Source organism: Ranitomeya imitator, chromosome 1 (assembly GCF_032444005.1).
Source record: "Ranitomeya imitator isolate aRanImi1 chromosome 1, aRanImi1.pri, whole genome shotgun sequence".
NCBI lineage: Eukaryota > Metazoa > Chordata > Amphibia > Anura > Dendrobatidae > Ranitomeya > Ranitomeya imitator.
In genome coordinates this window covers 967609031-967629157 of record NC_091282.1, presented here as the reverse complement: position 1 = coordinate 967629157, position 20127 = coordinate 967609031, and the positions used below count along the sequence as shown (strand labels likewise).

General features: G+C 40.4%; 1 protein-coding gene across 47 annotated transcripts in view; it reads left to right on the top strand.

The window, feature by feature from the left end:
- The window catches only part of ANK2 (ankyrin 2), a 732820-nt gene that overhangs the window by 622266 nt on the left and 90427 nt on the right, over positions 1–20127 (top strand). For 33 of the 47 annotated variants that reach the window (XM_069743800.1, XM_069743822.1, XM_069743806.1 and 30 more), the window contains 10 exons: positions 1355–1579; positions 3441–3539; positions 4085–4239; positions 4507–4718; positions 9422–9626; positions 9939–10035; positions 13155–13383; positions 13541–13666; positions 13934–14056; positions 17284–17316. In XM_069743800.1, the coding sequence (XP_069599901.1) occupies positions 1355–1579; positions 3441–3539; positions 4085–4239; positions 4507–4718; positions 9422–9626; positions 9939–10035; positions 13155–13383; positions 13541–13666; positions 13934–14056; positions 17284–17316 (1504 nt within the window). The remainder of the gene's footprint in view (positions 1–1354; positions 1580–3440; positions 3540–4084; positions 4240–4506; positions 4719–9421; positions 9627–9938; positions 10036–13154; positions 13384–13540; positions 13667–13933; positions 14057–17283; positions 17317–20127) is intronic. The other 14 variants (XM_069743825.1, XM_069743817.1, XM_069743802.1 and 11 more) reach the window with 1 other exon arrangement.

Here is a 20127-nt window from a genome sequence, read left to right as displayed (position 1 = left end):
GTAAACACATCATTTACCGAAAATGGTATGAGGCTTGCAAAGAAAAGATCACAGTACCTACAGTCGAATATGGTGGAGATTTGAAGATGTTTTGCCGTTGTTTTGCTGTCTCTGGTACTTGGTGCCTTGGCTGTGTGCAAGGCATCATGAAATCTGAAGATTACCAACAGACTTTGGGTAGCAATGTAGTGCCCAGTGTCAGAAAGCTGGGTTTGCATCCCAGATCATGGGTCTTTCAGAAGGACAATGACCCCAAGCATACTTCATGGAGCACCCAGAAATAGATGGAAACAAAGCACTGAAGAGTTCTGTAGTGGCCAGCAATGAGTCCGGATCTAAATCCCATTCAACACCTGTGGAGAGATCTTAAAATTATTGTTGGGACAAGGAACCTTCAAATATGGGAGACCTGGAGCAGTTTGTAAAAGGAGAGTGGTCCAAAATTCCAGTTGCGAGGTGTAAGACGCTTATTGTTTGTTATAAGGTTTCAGTTATTTATTCCAAAGGGTGTGCAATCACATATTAAGTTGAGGGTGCCAACAATTTCATCTGGCCCATTTTTTAAATTGTCAATTTTGCCCTTATCTCTGTTTTTAGATTTTATTCCAATACACATAAGAGGACATAAAGATATGTATTACAAAACATGTGTAATTGCAATGATTTTTCATTTTCTGGAACAATTTCAGGGGGGGGGCAACACTTTCGGCCATGACTATGTAAGTGTATATATGTATATATAATGTATGTGTGTATCTATCTATCCATCTATGTATATAGATGTAAATATATACATGTATGCATGTTCAAAATTCCTCCACCATTCACGTGCATTATGGGTGCATGCTGTTCCTTTGCCAGAAGTTGCATTTTGCTTTTCTACCACTCTGTGTATTGACTTGTTGATTCTCACTGTGATCAGAAGCATGTGGGATCTATTTTGCCTTGCACATGTGTGTATGTGACTGTTTTGTTCTACAGTTTGCATTTTCTTCAATAGTTGCTTGGCGCACAGTTTAACAGATTAAAACTGTTTGCACATATAAAGCTCCAAGAAGTTAAAAAGCTTTTCCTCTAGTCTTCCCCCATTATAGTAATTCACATGACATCAGTTTGCTACACAGGAGGCCTTCGTCTGTAATGTAGCCTTTCCATGTTGGAAAGAAGGACATAACTCGCCAAGGCTCTCAGATGTATACAATGCTGCCTTCTTATTACAAGGCATAGCATTGTATTTTCACATATTCTGTATCTACATGTGTATCTAAACCTCTCTGAGCTGTCTATCCAAGCATGATTTTGGTCTTTATCTTGTGAATGCTTTGATTATTTTGTTTATTTTTCTCCCCCTTAGCTTCCTAGTTAGCTTCATGGTGGATGCTCGTGGAGGCGCCATGAGAGGTTGCAGGCATAATGGATTAAGAATCATCATTCCTCCTCGGAAATGCACAGCCCCTACAAGAGTGACCTGCCGCTTAGTCAAGCGTCATCGATTGGCTACTATGCCTCCCATTGTAGAAGGGGAAGGTCTGGCCAGTCGGCTTATTGAAGTTGGGCCTTCAGGAGCTCAGTTCCTTGGGTAAGTTATAATATATAATACTTCTGCATCTGTTAAGATTATCAAGCTATCTGGAACTAAATGGGAAGCAGGAAAGGACCTGCTAATTGTGCACGTATTTGAACTCTGTTTGCATCTGTTTTATATATCTACTTTTGAATATTTAAAATATTTCTAAAACGCCCAGATTTTATGGACTGTAAGATGCTCTTGATGATTACATGCAGACATGTTTAAAAAAACACAGGGAAAAAAATATAATTCAGATTATGAGGCTCATAGACCAGGGGTGTCAAACTGCATTCCTCGAGGGCTGCAAACAGGTCATGTTTTCAGGATTTCCTTGCATTGCACAGGTGATAATTTAATCACCTGCAGAGAATGATTCCAGCACCTTGGGCAATGCTAAGGAAATCTTGAAAACACGCATGGTTTGAGGCCCTCGAGGAATGCAGTTTGACACCCCTGACATAGACAATTTAGAACCCCTTTTCTCAAAAGAATAAAATTTATTGGTCCTATTAAGAATTAAAATTAAAAAATGTTGATTGTACAGAACCATAATACAGCACTCATGGAAACCCATTGAGATGTTTTTGATCACATATACTATTTTCATTGGGGGTGTTGCTAAAATGGGTGCACAGATGGCAGTTGAACTCCCGCCAAAGTGTCTGATGGGGCCCCTGAACCACAAAATAACACACCAGTCTTATTGATGTCACATGCACGTGGTAGGTGGGGGCCATGTTAAAACTTTTTTTGGCCAGAGGAGCCTCAGATTTTGCCTCCTGGAAGTAACTAAGTAAATGAGCAGGTTGACACTTCTATAGAAAGAAGTACGCTCTGTTTTTAAGAATTCACATTATACAGGGCACTCTGTGAAAAGAAGGTGTTGTATAGAAAAGATAGGTTTTTTTTTTTTTTAAATAAAATAATAGACAACTGGAGAGGACACTTTATTACCAAATTGAAACCTATGCAACCGAAGCTAAGGACAGCTGGAATAGCAATAGAGATGCAGAGATGACATTTTTATTAATAAACTGTTATCTAATAGTACACCATTTCAGTCTTTTATATATTAGGGTTAGGAAGAGGGACAGATTAGGGCTAAGGTTTGAAGGGTTGGGAGAAGTGTAAAAATTAACATTAGACTAATGTTGGCTGAACCATCCGATACGGACATGTTCAGCTGACCATCCAATATGTATGGGGGTGCTGGACAATTGATTGTCGGGGGAGTTTAAGGATTCGGTATATTCGATTCCGAACTGCTGTTTTTTTTATTCTCCCAGAGATAAGTCGCCATCACATATGTTTGACGATGTTTCCCACATAATAAAAATAGGATAATTTGACCAACAGCCTTCTAATGTGTATGGCAGTCATAAAGTCAGGAGATGTGTAAATATTAGGGTTTGGAAATGTGCAGAGATTAAGTTAGAATATTTGCACAGATTAATTTATTTTATGCCACAGAATGACTAGAAGATATGTTCAGATGAATTTATTTTATACTCTGTCTACAAGTTTTAGGCATTCTGTAAAATACTTTCAGTTCTATAATACTAAACAGTTCTCATTTCGTACATTTCTGGTAACATACACATCAAAATGTAAGGAATCTCTATTCTAATCTATCTGTTGTATGAAAGCTGTTTTCACATTTACTTGAACCCCTTTCATATTCAAAAACATTCCAAGAACGTGAAACGCTGATTTGAACTGATACCAATGCCCAAGTGAAAAGTCGTATTCTATCTGGCATGTAACCTTTACAGAATACTTTTTTTTCCAAATTCCCCTTTTCACCTCTAAGATAAGCTGAAATTCCTCTTACCTATGTTCTTTCTCCCACTGCTGCTTTGGATGTACTCAGTAAACTACACCTTCCTACGGCTCCTCCCCCTCTAAATGAGGGAGAAAGCTTGGTCAGCCGAATCCTTCAACTGGGACCTCCTGGGACCAAATTCCTTGGGTAGGATAGACTTAAGATCTAGTTGATGGATGCCGGCATCGTCCCCGTTGTTCTTCAGTATTATTTAATTTTTGTCAGTGGTTTTGTCAGTGTACTTTAATTTGAAAATGTGACTATCGACTGCGGTCTGATAAAGCATTTTAATCTGTGTGTTTATGGTTTTAGTGGTACTGTATGTGTTGTTACTCTCCTGTGTATTATTGTTTAGTGCTGTTTATTCTTTTGGTTGAGCATGTGATTTTCTTTTTTCATAGTGATTGGAGTCAGAGGAACCTGGATCATTTATTTAAACAGCATGCTCATTGACTTTTACAATAGTATTTCTGAAAACTCAGCAACTACTAAATTTGATTAAAAAAATAATCCAAATTCTAGACTTGATGTCTAGATGGTTCAAGGTCCGGTATGACCTTCCCAATGCAGTGAATCGTTGCCTCCACCCTTTGTTGTGTGTGCTTGCCAACTAAAAATCCCAGGTTTCTTTGTCCCAGCATTAAGTCACTTTTTTCCCCTCTAATCTCTCAATATGATATATTGTTAATCAGGCCAGTGATTGTGGAGATCCCTCATTTTGCGGCACTGCGTGGAAAAGAGCGGGAGCTGGTCATATTACGCAGTGAGACTGGTGACAACTGGAAAGAACACTTTTGTGAATTCACAGAGGATGAACTCAATGAGATACTTAATGGCATGGATGAAGGTATTATTGTGATGAATCTCTGTCAGCCAGATACCATGACTATCATATTCTAGATACCATGACTATCATATTCTATAGTAAGGAATTTCTAAGTAGTAATAGAATAGTATTCATATTACTTACTTTTTTTTTTACTTGTAGAAAGCTCTGTTCACACTGGTATCATGGCTTCCTCTGTTAGTGCCTTGACAGACATATTTATATCGTTTATTGTGTTTTATGGATTTTATTTAATTTCCCGCTTCTATTTTTCTCTTATTTTTGTAGTTCTTGACCCACCTGAAGAACTGGAAAGAAAACGCATTTGCCGTATTATCACTCGAGACTTTCCACAGTATTTTGCAGTGGTTTCTCGTGTGAAACAGGACAACAACTTGATTGGACCCGAGGGAGGAATTCTTAGCAGCACTGTGGTCCCTCAAGTCCAAGCTGTCTTCCCCGAAGGTGCACTTACAAAGAGAATCCGTGTTGGCCTTCAGGTATCTTCAAGTATATGAAATCAAGTTTACCATGACAAACATGAGATAAAATACCGTATGTCTAAATATATATCATGACTCTGTTTATTGCCTGGAGTTCTAGGCCTAAAGCCTACTTTACTCTGAGAATGCAAGCATTTGCCCTGGTAATTTCTGTCAGGTCCATTGTTGTTATTGTGAGACTTTATGTGAATTCAAATCACTCTACTCATCTATTTGCACCCATAGTAACATGTTTTTCCTACTGTTCAAGCCTGTTATCAAGTACAAATTGATGTAAATCTGATTCATGCCAAGTGTCCCTATTTTTTCCAAACAATCCTGACAAATTTGAAAAGTCACATGTTCAAAAGGGGTGTGGTTTATGTAATTCCCTCTTACAAATGGATGGGTGTGGGGTCAGGACTAAACAGCCCAAAAATGCCAAATACAGTATTAGTTACACAAGTTCTCCTGACAGAAATAACAAAGGCACATGTTGCCAACTACAGTATATTTTTCAAGAGTGTAGTAGTTTTAGAGTTTGGGCCTGTAACTTTAAATGAAAATTCATTAGCATGAAAAAAAAGATGTCAAAACCATTTTGTTTGCACATTTTAACGTCCGAGCAGTCTGACTCATACTCTTATACTGTTATGTTCTAAAACGTCACTTCACAGTAGTCAAGATACATGTGATGTTGTAGCTGTGGCAGTAGGAGGCAGGGTCGGGACAAGGGGTATGCAGGGTAGGCACCTGCCTAGCGTGCTTCCATCTGCCTCCCTGACGAGGGTGCAAGCAAAAACCTGTCACTGCTGAATGCCTGCAGCCGGCTGCCACCTTCCTCCGGCCGGAGGGGTTCTACTCATTGACTGCCAAGGTGTGAACACACAGGGGAGCAGTGTCAGTCACCGCTCACCCCTCTCTCTGCCTACACCCCGGCCGTCGCTCACTCCCTGCAATCAATTGTTTTCTCGTATGTCAGACGCCAATACAATTGATATCGGTGCTGCCCAGGATAGGAGTAGAGGAGCTGTCATCAGCTTCCTACCCTGCCCGGAACTCCATGGGAACGCAGGCCACTTCGTCCTGCGCCCTGTTTGAGACAGTGCACGCAGGGGATGTTGGATGGCGCGATGCAGTGATTTCATCGTACCATTCAGCGCCACTGAATGGATGAGGATGGAGAGCTGGGATTAGGGGAGTATAAGCTTTCTTTATTATTTTTATTATTTTACTTTGCCTATAAACGGTGGCTATAACAATAGAGGCTGACTGTGGGTACATTGCGGGACTGAATGTGGGGACAATATAGGGGAGCTGGTTGTGGGGAAATTGAGGGGCTGAATGTGGGGACAATATGGGTGAGCCAGCTGTGGGGACAATATAGGGACACTGGCTGTGGGGATCTTGAGGGGCTGGCTGTAGGGACAATATGGAGGAGCTGCCTGTGGGGATAATATGGAGGAGCTGCCTATAGGAACAATATAGTGAAGCTGGCTGTGGGGACATTAAGGGATAGGCTGTGAAGACATTGAGGGGCTGTCTATCTAGACAAAATGGGGGAACTGGCTGTGGGGACATTAGGGGGCTTGTTGTGGGGACAATACGAGGGAACTGTCTGTGAGGACATTGAGGAGCTGGCTGCGGAGACAATACGGGGAGCTGACTGGGGGCAATATACTGAAGCTGGCTGTTGGAACATTGAGGGGCTGGCTGTGGGGATAATATGGGGGAGCTGGCTTTGGGGACATTAGAGGGGCTGAATCTGGGGACATTTAGGGGCTGAATGTCTGGACTTTGAGGGGCTGAATGTGGGGACATTTCAAGAGGATCTGATGATGGTTCGGGTACTGTATGTACTATTGATGGCTATGGAGTTCCATTTATGTAAACAAAACATAGAAAAAAGCTGACCGCACCACCAAAATTGCACGCTGTGAACACTCCAGCTAATCGGCTCCAGCTGGCCCGCTGATCTCGGGTGCTTGAACCAGTGAAAAAATGCTAGCAACAATCAGACCAAGAAAGAAAAGCGGCAGCACTCACCAATCTTCAGTGCAGGTGACGGCCGTCGTTCAAGCTATCACATTCCTCTGTACATACACCCCCCTGCCGTGAAGATTTATGTAATAAAGAAATACCTGCACTGAAGATTGGTGAGTTCCATTTATGTACTGATGATGATTTTGTTTTTGTATTCATTTACTGATGATGGTTCTTGTGATGAATACATCACAAGAATAGCCATCACTACATGAACACTTCAAAAGAACTATAATATAATATAATAATAATTTTTATTTATATAGCGCTAACATATTCCGCAGCGCTTTACAAATTATAGAGGGGACTTGTACAGACAATAGACATTACAGCATAACAGAAATACAGTTCAAAACAGATACCAGGAGGAGTGAGGGCCCTGCTCGCAAGCTTACAAACTATGGGGAAAAGGGGAGACACGAGAGGTGGATGGTAACAATTGCTTTAGTTATTCGGACCAGCTATAGTGTAAGGCTCAGGTGTTCATGTAAAGCTGCATGAACCAGTATGTAGCAGTACAGACACAGAGGGCTAATACTGCATAAAGTGTATGAGAACATGATGCGAGGAACTTTTTTTTTTTTTTTTTTATTATAAATAGGCCACACAGGGATCGTTAGGTTAATGCACTACTGTACGGATGTACGGATGAACTACCATCCGTACATGAATAAGTCACCACAACACCCATCAATTTTGTTGCAAACTATATTTGTCACATGGCGAACATAAAAACCATGAGATTTATCCCTTTATCTATGATGGGGTCTGTTTAGTTTTCATTAGGATATCCACCAAATGCTGGACACCTTAATTGAAACCAAACAGCCCACATTGTAGTTAAGCTCTAAAAGTTTCCATGACCATCCTTGGGTCTGACTTTTACAAATTGGTCGTAAGTGATGAATATCACTATATGTCCCTCGTAATGTGTAAATGATCTGCAAACAATTAATAATTCTATATCTAAATTTGAAAATACACAGTTGAGCCTCACCCCAAAAATACACCACTTTGTTTTGTTTTTTTACTTTTGCTGGTATTTTTGGGAGAAAAGGGTAACAATACTAGTGGAAATGGTCGTCAGAGCGGAAGGAGGGGGGCATTAGGGGACCTGTTACCTCAGTCTCTGACCCATTCCTTTACTTTGGGGCTGAGGGCTCATATAGGGGAGGGAACTGGCACCATGAGCTTTATCTGCCTAGGCCACCAAAATACCCTGTCCCGGCGCAGTGAGGGAGTCATCATGGAGAAGGCACAGATGATTTATTGCTATATGGCTGTATGCACAGTGCTAAAGAAGTGTTATGTATGCTGATAGCGCATCCTCCTCCATATACAGCGATCATGTGATGGATGTGTATACGGAGGGAGCAGGAGCTGCTGGGTTATATATAGGAGACCCAGATAGCTTTACTATGCAGCCAGTGGACTGCATTTTCCTTTTGGAACTGGGGCTAATATCCCAGCCCCAGTTACAAGGGAAATAAAATGAAAATTACAATATTTTAGTATTTAATTATAGAAATGCCCCCAAGGAAAAATAAATGAAAAATAAATGAAATAAATAATAAATAAAAACACAAAAATTGACATTGGTTTAAGTTGGTATGCATGCAGCACATAAACACATGTTCATATTGGCCATAAAGCATATAAATAATAAATAGCAGGTAATAAGTAAAACCTAAAACCATAAGAAACAAAATGAGCAAAAACCCTGCTGTTGTAACTAAATAAGTAAAAAGCAAAAGTGCATGTAAACAACACAGGGTTCTTAGTAATACTGTTTTTGATCTAAAATAGCATAAAAGCCATCCCACCGTCGTCAAGGTGACCCTGATCGGGACGGTTCTATGCTGTCTAATATTAAAAACCTTACCATGTGTCAGAGTTGACCTAAGTGTGTGAATAAGGGCAGACAAAAGGACCAGGTCCTGACTTGTGGACACCAGTCTGGGGAAGCCTTGCAATGTAATTTCCAGCTCAGGAGAGGGAAGCCACACCTCGGCTTGCACAGAATGCAAAAATACAAAGAAAAAACACAAATATTTAGCTTGGTTTTAAGTTGGTTTACATGCAGAACATAAACGCATGTTCACATTGGCCATAAAGCATATAAATAATAAATAGCGGGTAATAAGCCCATGTCCAATTTATAAAAATGATTGTTACAAAACAGAGTTTTCATGTTTTTTTGTGGTGTTAAAAAGGGAAAAACAGACAGAATTTATTGAGCACAAACTGTCATCTCCCCTTTCTGTAATGGAAAATTTACCTGCAAATTAAAACTTTTGAGAATGAACTATCTAGGAAGAGAAGTGGATGTCTTTATTTTTACATGTATGATTGATTTATGAATAATAAATTAAAATGACAATTACTCTGTAAGTGTATTCTATTAATGACTTTAGGAAAGTCTCTGTAGGATAAATTATTGTCTGATTGGGCTATACATGTACACGATTCAGTAGCATTATAATACCCATATTGATCATCGTGTAGATTTATGTAGACTCCATTTTTTTCCAGTCAGTAATTCATAATATTAAATGCTGAGAAAGCCTAATTGAGTTGTGTAATGCAATGTGTTCATGTACAAAAAAGGAGAACTGTTTCAATAAAGATGTAATGTGCAGAAATAGATTGAGACCAGTGTCCTTCTCTTCATACTATAGGCCCAGCCAATGCACCCAGAACTAGTGAAGAAGATACTAGGCAATAAGGCAACATTCAGTCCTATTGTAACATTAGAGCCAAGAAGAAGGAAATTCCACAAGCCTATAACAATGACTATCCCAGTTCCCAAGGCCTCTAGCGATGCAATGCTGAATGGATACGGTGGTGAGACCCCTACACTACGGTTACTATGCAGTATAACCGGTAAGTATTTTGGAATTGTAGTATCATTACTATATTACACTATATTGATATAGACTTAACATTTCTTGAAGCTGAATATCTTTGCATTTTTGGTAACCTTTTATTAGACATTATAAATAGTTAACAATAAAAAAATAATATCAAGCAATACTTGTCTACAATTCATTAAAATCCTTTGCTGGTGACTTGTATACTGTTTAAATAAAAGGCAGATTTATCACATGAAATGATGTCCTTTCAATTTAATTGTTGATATATCTTAATATAAAATTTTTAATATGCAATATTTATAAACTATATGCTTGCCTTTAGGTGGTACAACTCCCGCACAATGGGAAGACATCACCGGGACCACACCACTTACATTTGTTAATGAATGTGTCTCCTTTACTACTAATGTATCTGCCAGGTAAAGGACCATATTAGGATATCCATGATGGGTTAACGATTCGGGGACAAATGTCCTTTTTCAACAGGAGCTCAAATATTTTGGAGATATTCTTTGTGAATACTTTTCTGCCCAATGATGACAGAAGTATTCTGGGAGTGATACCTTTAGAACTTATTTACGAGCTTACTGGTATCTCTTTACCATTTTTCCAAAATATTTGACTTTGGTTAGAGGGAACCTGTCACTATATTTGGCTGATATGACCACCGCCTTTCAGGGCTGCTATACAACATTCTATAATGCTGTAGATAAGCCCCAGATCCGACCTACAAGAGAAGAAAAATAAGTTTTATTATACTCACCTGTGGGGCAGTCCGGTCCGATGGGTGTCGCAGGTCCTGGTCTGGCGCTTCCCATCTTCTTGCGGTGCTGCCCTCCTGCTTGCTTCATGGCTCCCCGACATCACGCTCCTGCGCAGGAGTACTTACCTCCCCTGTTGAGTGCAGAGCAAAGTACTGTAGTGCGCAGGCGCTGGGAAAGGTCAGGGAGGCCCAACACCTGCGCACTGCAGTTCTTTCCTCTGCCCTCAACAGGACAGATAAGTACACCTGCAGAGGAGCGCGATCCCGGGGAGCCATGAAGCAAGCAGGAGGGCAGCATCGCAAGAAGATGGGGGGCGCCGGACCAGGACCTGCGACACCCATCGGACTGGACCGCCCTGCAGGTGAGTATAATAAAACTTATTTTTCTTCTCTTGCAGGTCGGATCAGGGGCTTATCTACAGCATTATAGAATGCTGTATATAAGCCCTGAAAGGCGGTGGCCGTAACTGATATCAGCCAAACCTGGTGACAGGTTCCCTTTAACTACCGTATATACTCGAGTATAAGCCGACCCGAGTATAAGCCGACCCCCCTAATTTTGCCACAAAAAACTGGGAAAACTTATTGACTCGAGTATAAGCCTAGGGTAGGAAATGCAGCAGCTACTGGTAAATTTCAAAAATAAAAATAGATGCTCTAAACCGTTCATTATTTCCCCATAAGATGCTCCATATAAAGCTGTGCCATATATAATGCTCCATACTGTTCATTATTGCCCCATAGATGTGCCATAGAAAGCTCTGCCATATAGTTCTCTGCACCGTTCATTATTGCCCCATAGCTGCCATATAGTGCTGTGTGCCGTTCAGTACTGCCCCATAGCTGCCATATACTGCTGTGTGCCGTTCAGTACTGCCCCATAGCTGCCATATAGTGCTGTGTGCCGTTCAGTACTGCCCCATAGCTGCCATATAGTGCTGTGTGCCGTTCAGTACTGCCCCATAGCTGCCATATAGTGCTGTGTGCCGTTCAGTACTGCCCCATAGCTGCCATATAGTGCTGTGTGCCGTTCAGTACTGCCCCATAGCTGCCATATAGTGCTGTGTGTTGTTCAGTACTGCCCCATAGCTGCCATATAGTGCTGTGTGCCGTTCAGTACTGCCCCATAGCTGCCATATACTGCTGTGTGCCGTTCAGTACTGCCCCATAGCTGCCATACAGTGCTGTGTGCCGTTCAGTACTGCCCCATAGCTGCCATATACTGCTGTGTGCCGTTCAGTACTGCCCCATAGCTGTGCCATAGAAAGCTCTGCCATTGCTGCTGCTGCTGCTGCAATAAAAAAAAAAAAATGCCATACTCACCTCTCTTGATTGCAGCTCCTCTGCGTCCGGTCCCGGCGTCTCTGCGCACTGACTGATCAGGCAGAGGGCGCCGCGCACACTATATGCGTCATCGCGCCCTCTGACCTGCACAGTCAGAGCGGAGCGACGCCGGGAAGATGGAGCGGCGCCCGGCGGCTGGAACGCGGACAGGTGAATATTACATACTTACCTAGTCCCGGCGATCCTGACGCTCCCTCTGCCTGTCACAGCTGGTCTTCGGTGCCGCAGCCTCTTTCTCTATCAGCGGTCACCGGCACCGCTGATTAGAGAAATAAATACGCGGCTCCACCCCTATGGGAGGTGGAGCCGCCTATTCATTTTTCTAATGAGCGGTCCCACGTGACCGCTGAAGAGGGGAAGAAGCTGCAGCACAGAAGACCGTGGGACGGCAGGGGGAGCGTCAGGATCGCTGGGACTAGGTAAGTATACCTCAGCGCCCTCTCCCCCTCACCCGCCGACCCCACCACTACCGTGACTCGAGTATAAGCCGAGAGGGGCACTTTCAGCCCAAAATTTTGGGCTGAAAATCTCGGCTTATACTCGAGTATATACGGTAATTAAAGAACAGATTGTGAATTACTCATTGTCTTATCTTCAAAACTGGAAGTCTACCCTTTCACATATACCAGGATTGAAAGCAAAAGTAAAATATGTACATTCCCTTAATTTCTTTCTGTTAAACTGTGAAAGAACATGCCTTATTTTAAATGAGTTGTTCAGGTTTAGGCCGAAGGTCTGTAGTCACTCTGTGACTGCAGACTTGTGAATCCTCAGAGTGCGTGCCATCAGAATTCTGCGGTGCCAGCTCCGGGAGCGGTCAGTCATGTTACTGCAAGTATGCAATAAGCATACCGCTGCCACATTCTAACTAGACGTACAAGGCCTCGGTCAATGCAAGTGAATTCAGCGAGGCCTCTTACGTCTAGTTGGAATGTGGTCAGAAGTATGCATATCACATACTTGCAGTCAACATAATGGTCCTGTCACGCCGTCGGCAGCAGAGTCCTGACAGTGCACTCTGTGCATGATGTGAGGATGCACAAGTCTCCAGTCACATAAAGTTAGTGCAGACTTTCTTGTCAAACCTGTACAACCCCTTTAATACATTTTGAGGACCCATGCCTTAAAACAGATTTCACACCTCACTTTCTTGGCAGACAAAACTTGATATTTTTAAATGACAACATATATACTTGTTTTAGTTCTGTATTGCTACTTTTCAGGCTTTTTACACTAGCATTTACCAGTCAATGGTTGTGAGCTGGTAAAGTCTTGTCTGAATCAAATGCACTTCATTTTATGTTGAGACTTGTACATTATTATTTCCTTCATTTATATTTTATTCTTCTGCTAAATCTCAGACATAGTTTTAGATTTAATGCCTTTTTATTTTCTATCCTTGATCCATTCAAAATGTCTTTCATTTTGCAGGTTCTGGTTAATAGACTGCCGACAGATTCAAGAGTCTGTTACCTTTGCCAGCCAAGTGTACAGAGAAATTATTTGTGTACCTTACATGGCCAAATTTGTTGTGTTTGCCAAATCCCATGACCCCATTGAAGCACGTCTGAGATGTTTCTGCATGACTGACGACAAAGTAGACAAGACACTGGAGCAGCAAGAAAACTTTGCCGAAGTTGCAAGGAGCAGAGATGTAGAGGTTAGTATTTCATTTTAACAAATACAGTAACCTTGTATAGCAAGTCATTTGTAATTTATCTGGATTCAAAATTAGCTATTTAAATTGGTATAAAAAGCATATTTTTGTTTTAGTATGTATTGTAATGTAACAGGTTTACCTGAAATGTTTTTTTTAGGTCCTGGAAGGAAAACCAATCTATGTGGACTGCTTTGGGAACTTAATACCCTTAATAAAGAGTGGTCAACATCACATATTTAGTTTCTACGCCTTTAAAGAAAATAGACTTCCATTTTTTGTCAAGGTAATGTTCATACCAAATTCAGGGCATATGATTGTAATCAGCTGGGTTCAACTTTTGGATACATTTTCTCATAAAGTTAAAATGCAATAAATTCTTATTTTTCCAAAGCATCTCTTCACATGTTATAGCTAACCTCTTCGTTAAGTTGATATGTCGTTGGTTTATGACCCAAGACCAATGATGATACTGTTATGGTATTTTGAATATTTTGAGTTTCTTATCTAAACCACCACCAAAGGAATGTGACATATAATGTTACAATAACAGGTGCGAGATACAACCCAGGAACCCTGTGGACGCCTGTCTTTCATGAAGGAGCCAAAATCCTCTAGAGGCCTTGTGCATCAAGCCATTTGCAATCTAAATTTCACTTTACCACTTTATAATAAGGTAAGATTTATTTAAAGATATACATTTTTAATAATGGTTTAAATAACACTAGCATAGTTTAGTGTCACTTATTTGATTGTGATGGGCACAAAGGTCTTTACAGTGAAGTAGAGGATAGTTCGGCTGGAGGATCATGGAGTGGGTCTTCCTATTGAAGGTTCATTATTGGCTTATTGTTTGTGAAGATGCATACCTTAAGGGGACGACTATGGAGCACACATTTGTTCAGACTGGAAGGATTTATCATAATCAATATGCAAAACTGTAAAAGTCAGCACTTCAGAAAAATTGAGGCTAAAAAATCATCTTTATTGTTTTATGTGGAAAGTATCACTCCGCAGTACTAGAATTCTCTGTTTGCAAAATATTGAGGAAGTGGGAAAGTGATTGACTGAAACCTTTAATAATTGTGTTTATATTTGACCCAATGGTGTTTATTTCCCTAGCACACCTTTGTTATTGGGCTTTTTCTTTTTAAAGTCTTCTGCATTTTGCACTTGGATTAGCACCATAGCTTTAGAGTTTTGTTATTTGAGTAATTCTTAGTAATGGAGGAGAAAGTTTTGTTGGGTACAACTGTAGGCACAGTGACTAAAGTTAAATGCCTAGGAAACTCTGTTTTACTGTTAGGCCTTAGCAACATGTACAATTACAAAAGACATTGCTGTCTTGCCGGTGACTCTCACTTAGCAACAGTGGTGCAAGGGTCTGCCTGATGGAAATGTAAAATAGATCCTGAGGAATGACTTTGGTTGGTGCATCATGAACATTGAACGGGCTTTAACCCCTTAATGACTGCCAATACGTCTTTTTACTGACCTGAGATACAAGAGAATTGCATCCCCATACAGGTGACAATCCTGCAGCTGTCGGCTGTACAGTATAGCTGACAACTTGCTGCATCAGCCACGATCATCGTTGGCAGCGTTCAAATCTGTTTAACCCCTTAGATGCTGCTGTAAATAGTGACTACATCATATAAATGGTTAACAAAGTGCGGGGGCTCCCTCTTTATCCCCATCGGCACCCTGAGATTGTGATTGTGTGGCTCTGATGTTTGCCATGGCATTTTATGGCCAAATAGCAGCCTTAGAGTCTGCTGGGTACAGTGGCCTGTTCAGAAGTTAAAAACACCAAAAAAGGACACATTCAAGAAAAAACACCAAAAACAGGCAAAGATGCTTACCCGTCTAAACAGGCCTCAATACAAATGCACAAGCAGGGTGCAGCGGACCCAAACAAAATAGCAAATGCACAGGTGCGATACCTAATGAAACAGCCAGCCTTCAATAAGGGTTTGGCCGTGTGGTACACCAATGCACTAAGATAAAATACTCTGTATGTGGCATGTTCACATGCCCGTGAACATGCCACATACAGAGTATTTTATCTTAGTGCATTGGTGTACCACACGGCCAAACCCTTATTGAAGGCTGGCTGTTTCATTAGGTATCGCACCTGTGCATTTGCTATTTTGTTTGGGTCCGCTGCACCCTGCTTGTGCATTTGTATTGAGGCCTGTTTAGACAGGTAAGCATCTTTGCCTGTTTTTGGTGTCTGTTCAGAAGTTAGCAACATTTAGGTGGTAAAAATACACATTTTCATTCCTGTCATGTCACTTTGCATAAATTCCTGAACATCACCTGAAGAGTTAATTAATAAACTACCTGACAGCAGGTTTTAATATGTCAGGGGGTGCTGTTTTGAAACTGGTATCACTTTTGGGGTTTTTCCAGTATATGGGACCCCTAAAGTCACTTCAAACCTAGATAGGTCCCTAAAAAATTACATTTTGTAAATTTCCTTAAAAAAAATTAAAAATTGCTGCTCCATTTTAAACCTCATAAAATGCTAATAAAATAAAATTACAAATGGTGCTGATGTAAAGAAGACAAGAGGGAAATGTTATTTATTACTGTTTTCTGTGGTATGATTACCTGGAGTAAAGGGATAATCATTCAACGTTTGAAAATTGCTAATTTGTTGTAAATTTCTGTCAAATTTCTGATGTTTCTAAATACAAAACCTATCGACCTAAGTTTACCATTATCATAAATTATAATGTGCCACAATCTCAAAAAACAATGTCAAAATCATTGGGATTTGTTGAAGCGTTCCAGAGTTATTATCCACAAAAAGCCACACTGGTTTAGGTTTCAAAAATTTGGCCCAGTTCCTAAGGGGTTAAAGAGTATCTAAAAAAAATTTTAGTTTTTAATTATCCTTTGCAAAGTCATAAATATTTGTAATATAAGCACTTACCTTATTTTGCTTCCTTTTCTCACAAATAGAGTATCACGGATTAGAGACACAGCTCCTCCTTCTACATTACATCACAAAATGCAGATATTCATATTTAATTGCTGATTATATAACTACATGAAGTAAGACATCGGCACAAATAACCCCTGGCCTCTACATGTTGCACACAGTCTCTCTCACAGTGGAATCTTCCAGCTCAGAACTAGAAAGTCTTACAAAATTGACAAAATAATGAGGCTTCACCACTGCATGAAGAACCGGCCCCAGATGAATCCTGTTTCCCTTTCTTATCTTATTATATGTATTTGAGAAAAGTTTTAAGTCTCCTTTTCATTCACAAGGTTTTCCAGGAGGTGATGGGTCCTCTCAAAAGAAAAAGCATTTCACAATATATTCTAATGTTTCTTTTTAATTGCACCTATTGGCAGTAGAAATTGCACCTCTTCTTTCAGAACTGTTCATGTGGCATATTGGTGCATTTTATTATTATTATTATTTATTATTATAGCACCATTTATTCCATGGCGCTTTACATGTGAGGAGGGGTATACATAATAAAAACAAGTACAATAATCTTAAACAATACAAGTCATGACTGGTACAGGGGGAAAGAGGACCCTTCCCGCGAGGGCTCACAATCTACAAGGGATGGGTGAGGATACAGTAGGTGAGGATAGAGCTGGTCGTGCAGCGGTTTGGTGGATTGGTGGTTACTGCAGGTTGTAGGCTTGTCGGAAGAGGTAGGTCTTCAGGTTTCTTTTGAAGTTTTCCACAGTAGGGGAGAGTCTGATATGTTGGGGTAGAGATTTCCAGAGTAGGGGGGATATTTTGTCTTTAGGCATAAATTAAATCTGTGATTTGATGTTATTTCTTTTTAAATCAATAGCCAGGTTTAAAAACCATGTAATAATTTGTATTCTTTGTATTATTTTTTTTTCTTATGTCTGGAACCCTGAAATTCAAAGGAATACGAATCAGATCAAGAATATGAAGATGAGGTAATTTCAATAATTGAGGTATACTATAAAAAAATTGATAGTATAGCTCACTAAAGACTGACTATTTGTAGTGTACATTCAGCATATGCGTCAGGAAAATCCTTTATTGTAATATGCAAAATGTAAGGCATCCAGTGTATTATATTGCATACTATCACGTCCGCCTGTTGATTCAAGTTTCAAAAGTTGCTGAATGTTAAACCTTTCTACACAGAATGCCTTGTACAGAAAATAGTTCAGCCTTATAAGCCATGGTTTATTTTTGAACTTGGTGCCAGTGGATTAATTTTGCAGAGGGATGAGGCAGAAAATTAAAGCACCTCTCTAGCGTTTTTTTTTATTTCAGCACTGAAGTGGCGCCACTAATGTAAGTTCCCTGACACTAGCAATATACTTACCAGTCACTGCCTGCAGCTGCTTCGGTCCCGCTCCACCATCTATTGACCACAGCTTTGGATTGACCGGAAGTCAGAGGTAACAGTCACAAGCTCTCAGTGTAAATCTGTGAGTGTCTTGTTGTGACTCTCATTGACTTGCTTTGAGTAGTGACCTTTGGCTCGCCCATCACAAAGAGGGGGAATATTGCAGGTCACAACCAGCAGAAGACCACTAGAGCAGCGCCGTTTACAGGTGAAGACGGTGGCTGCTGAGTATATCAATTGAGGAAAGAACTTACATTAGAGACACCATTCCAGTAATAAAATTAAATAAAATGCTGGAGTGGTGCTTTGACAAGAGGAGGTGTGAATTAGGATTTAAGGATAGATTGAAGGGTTGGAAGATTTGTACAAGGGGGGCCAGAAAGGAGGATGTTGAACTAGTGTATATGGCATGATAAGGGTGTATACTAAAATTTTTGATGATTCAAAGTTCAGAACAGATCCAGTTTAAGAAATATTTTGAGCTGGTGGCAGCAAGAGGTAGTAAGTGTATAAATGTAAGGTTTGTAGGACAGAGAACTGTCAAAAGGTTACCCCAAAGCACTGGACTTGGGAGATTGGGGAAATCCTGGAGTCATTAACAGTGATTGTTAAGTCTAGTGGGGATTTAAGTTAGTTGGTGGAAAGATAATTTTGTTTTGTCTATGTTGAGGTTTAGAAAGTGGGAGGAGTAAAAGGTGGATATAGCTAATAGACACTCTGTAATTCTGGACAACAGAGAGGGGGCTGTGATATCATAGCCTTTGGAGAGGATCTGTAGTAGGAGGGAGTGGTTGACAATGTCGAAGGCAGAGCACAAGTCTAGAAAGAGGAGTACAGAGTAATGTTGTTTAGCAGTGGCAGTTAGCAGTTTGTAAGCAACTTCAGTAGCGTTTTGTGGTGGGAAGCCAGCTTGTCAAATAGTGAGGTGGTAGAAAGTTCAAGATGGACATGATGTTCACTGAGTTTATAAATGGGAATAATGAGATGAAGTAATCACTGGACAAAGAGGAGGGCCCAAGTGATGGTTTTGTAAAGGGATTGTCCAGTCTCGTCCAAACTTCCAACAAGAATTGCAGCTTGCCGAATCCTACTTCTAAATGCCCATGATGGGCTTTTATCACATTTTTGACGCTGCGTATTTGAGTTCTGGAAAAAAATGCAATGTTTTACAGTACCAGCAAAGTGGATTGGTTTTATCGAAATATCATGTCCACTTCTTTTTTACACTGTGTAAACTGACCTGCGGTGCCTTTTTGCAATTGCAGCATGTCAATTTCTTTTGTGGGCACATTGAGTTCTCAGTGCAGAATTTTCCCATAGACTTGAATTAGATGCGGAAAATCCGCAGGTAAAAAACGGACCTAAACACATGTAATCTGCACCTAAGATTGTCAATACCAGGAAGCTTCAAAAACAAGGCAGCTTTATTTAAAGCATGATATACCTAACAGATAAAAACACAGAATCAAAAAACGCACACAAAAATGCTATGAAAAAAAGCAAGCTAACTAAGGAGCAGAAATTCTGCAAAGTCAAAAACGCAACAAATACTGATCATGCTACGTAGCCTAACAGTGTTTAACATGCTTGTTGGTTCAAGTGGTCATCCTGTAAGCGCAAGTATGTGATTTGCTTACTTACGGTCATGTGCCGACTAGCTGGAAGTATACAAATCGTTACCAGATGACCGCTCAATCCTACAAGGAGAGCTAAAATTTCCACTGGGCTGGACAACCATTTAAACTATAAGTGTGATTGCTGCATGTTTAATGAAAGAAGGAAAGATGCCAGTGGTTAATAGGACAAGGAAAAGGGTCAGGGATAAACACTGTACGAAGGATAGGGATAAGACTAAACAGGATAGGGGGGAGTGGGACAGCATAGTGGAAAGCTTTTAATCTGAAGTGGTGGAGAATAGAAAAAACAATTAGTGGGAGAGGAGTGGTAAGCTGAATTGGGAGATATCGGACAGCCCTGGGGGATAAAAAGTGGAGTTAAAAGTGTTGAATAGTTAATTATTTGTTTAGGAACAGAGAAGATATGACACTAGTGGAATAGTCTTGTGTAGCAGAGCTCAGGCTAGACTTGACATTGACGATTGATTGTAAGTGATAATGTGTTCCTTTGAGCATTTTTTTTCTTCCACCGGACCTCTGTAGCCCTGGCAGCTTTTTTTTTTATGGTTGGCTGTGCCACCACTGCCTATTGATTTCTCAGGTTTGATTGTGTGTGAGCCAAGTGATAGTCAATAGCTAAAGTAATTGTATTGTTACAGAAAGCATTGGCGGCATTTATTTTACGTGAAAGTATAGAGTGGTAGAAGATAGTCAGGGAGTATGTAAATATAAAAATGTGTAAGGTTCCTGTAAGGGTGTGGTATTTTCTGAAC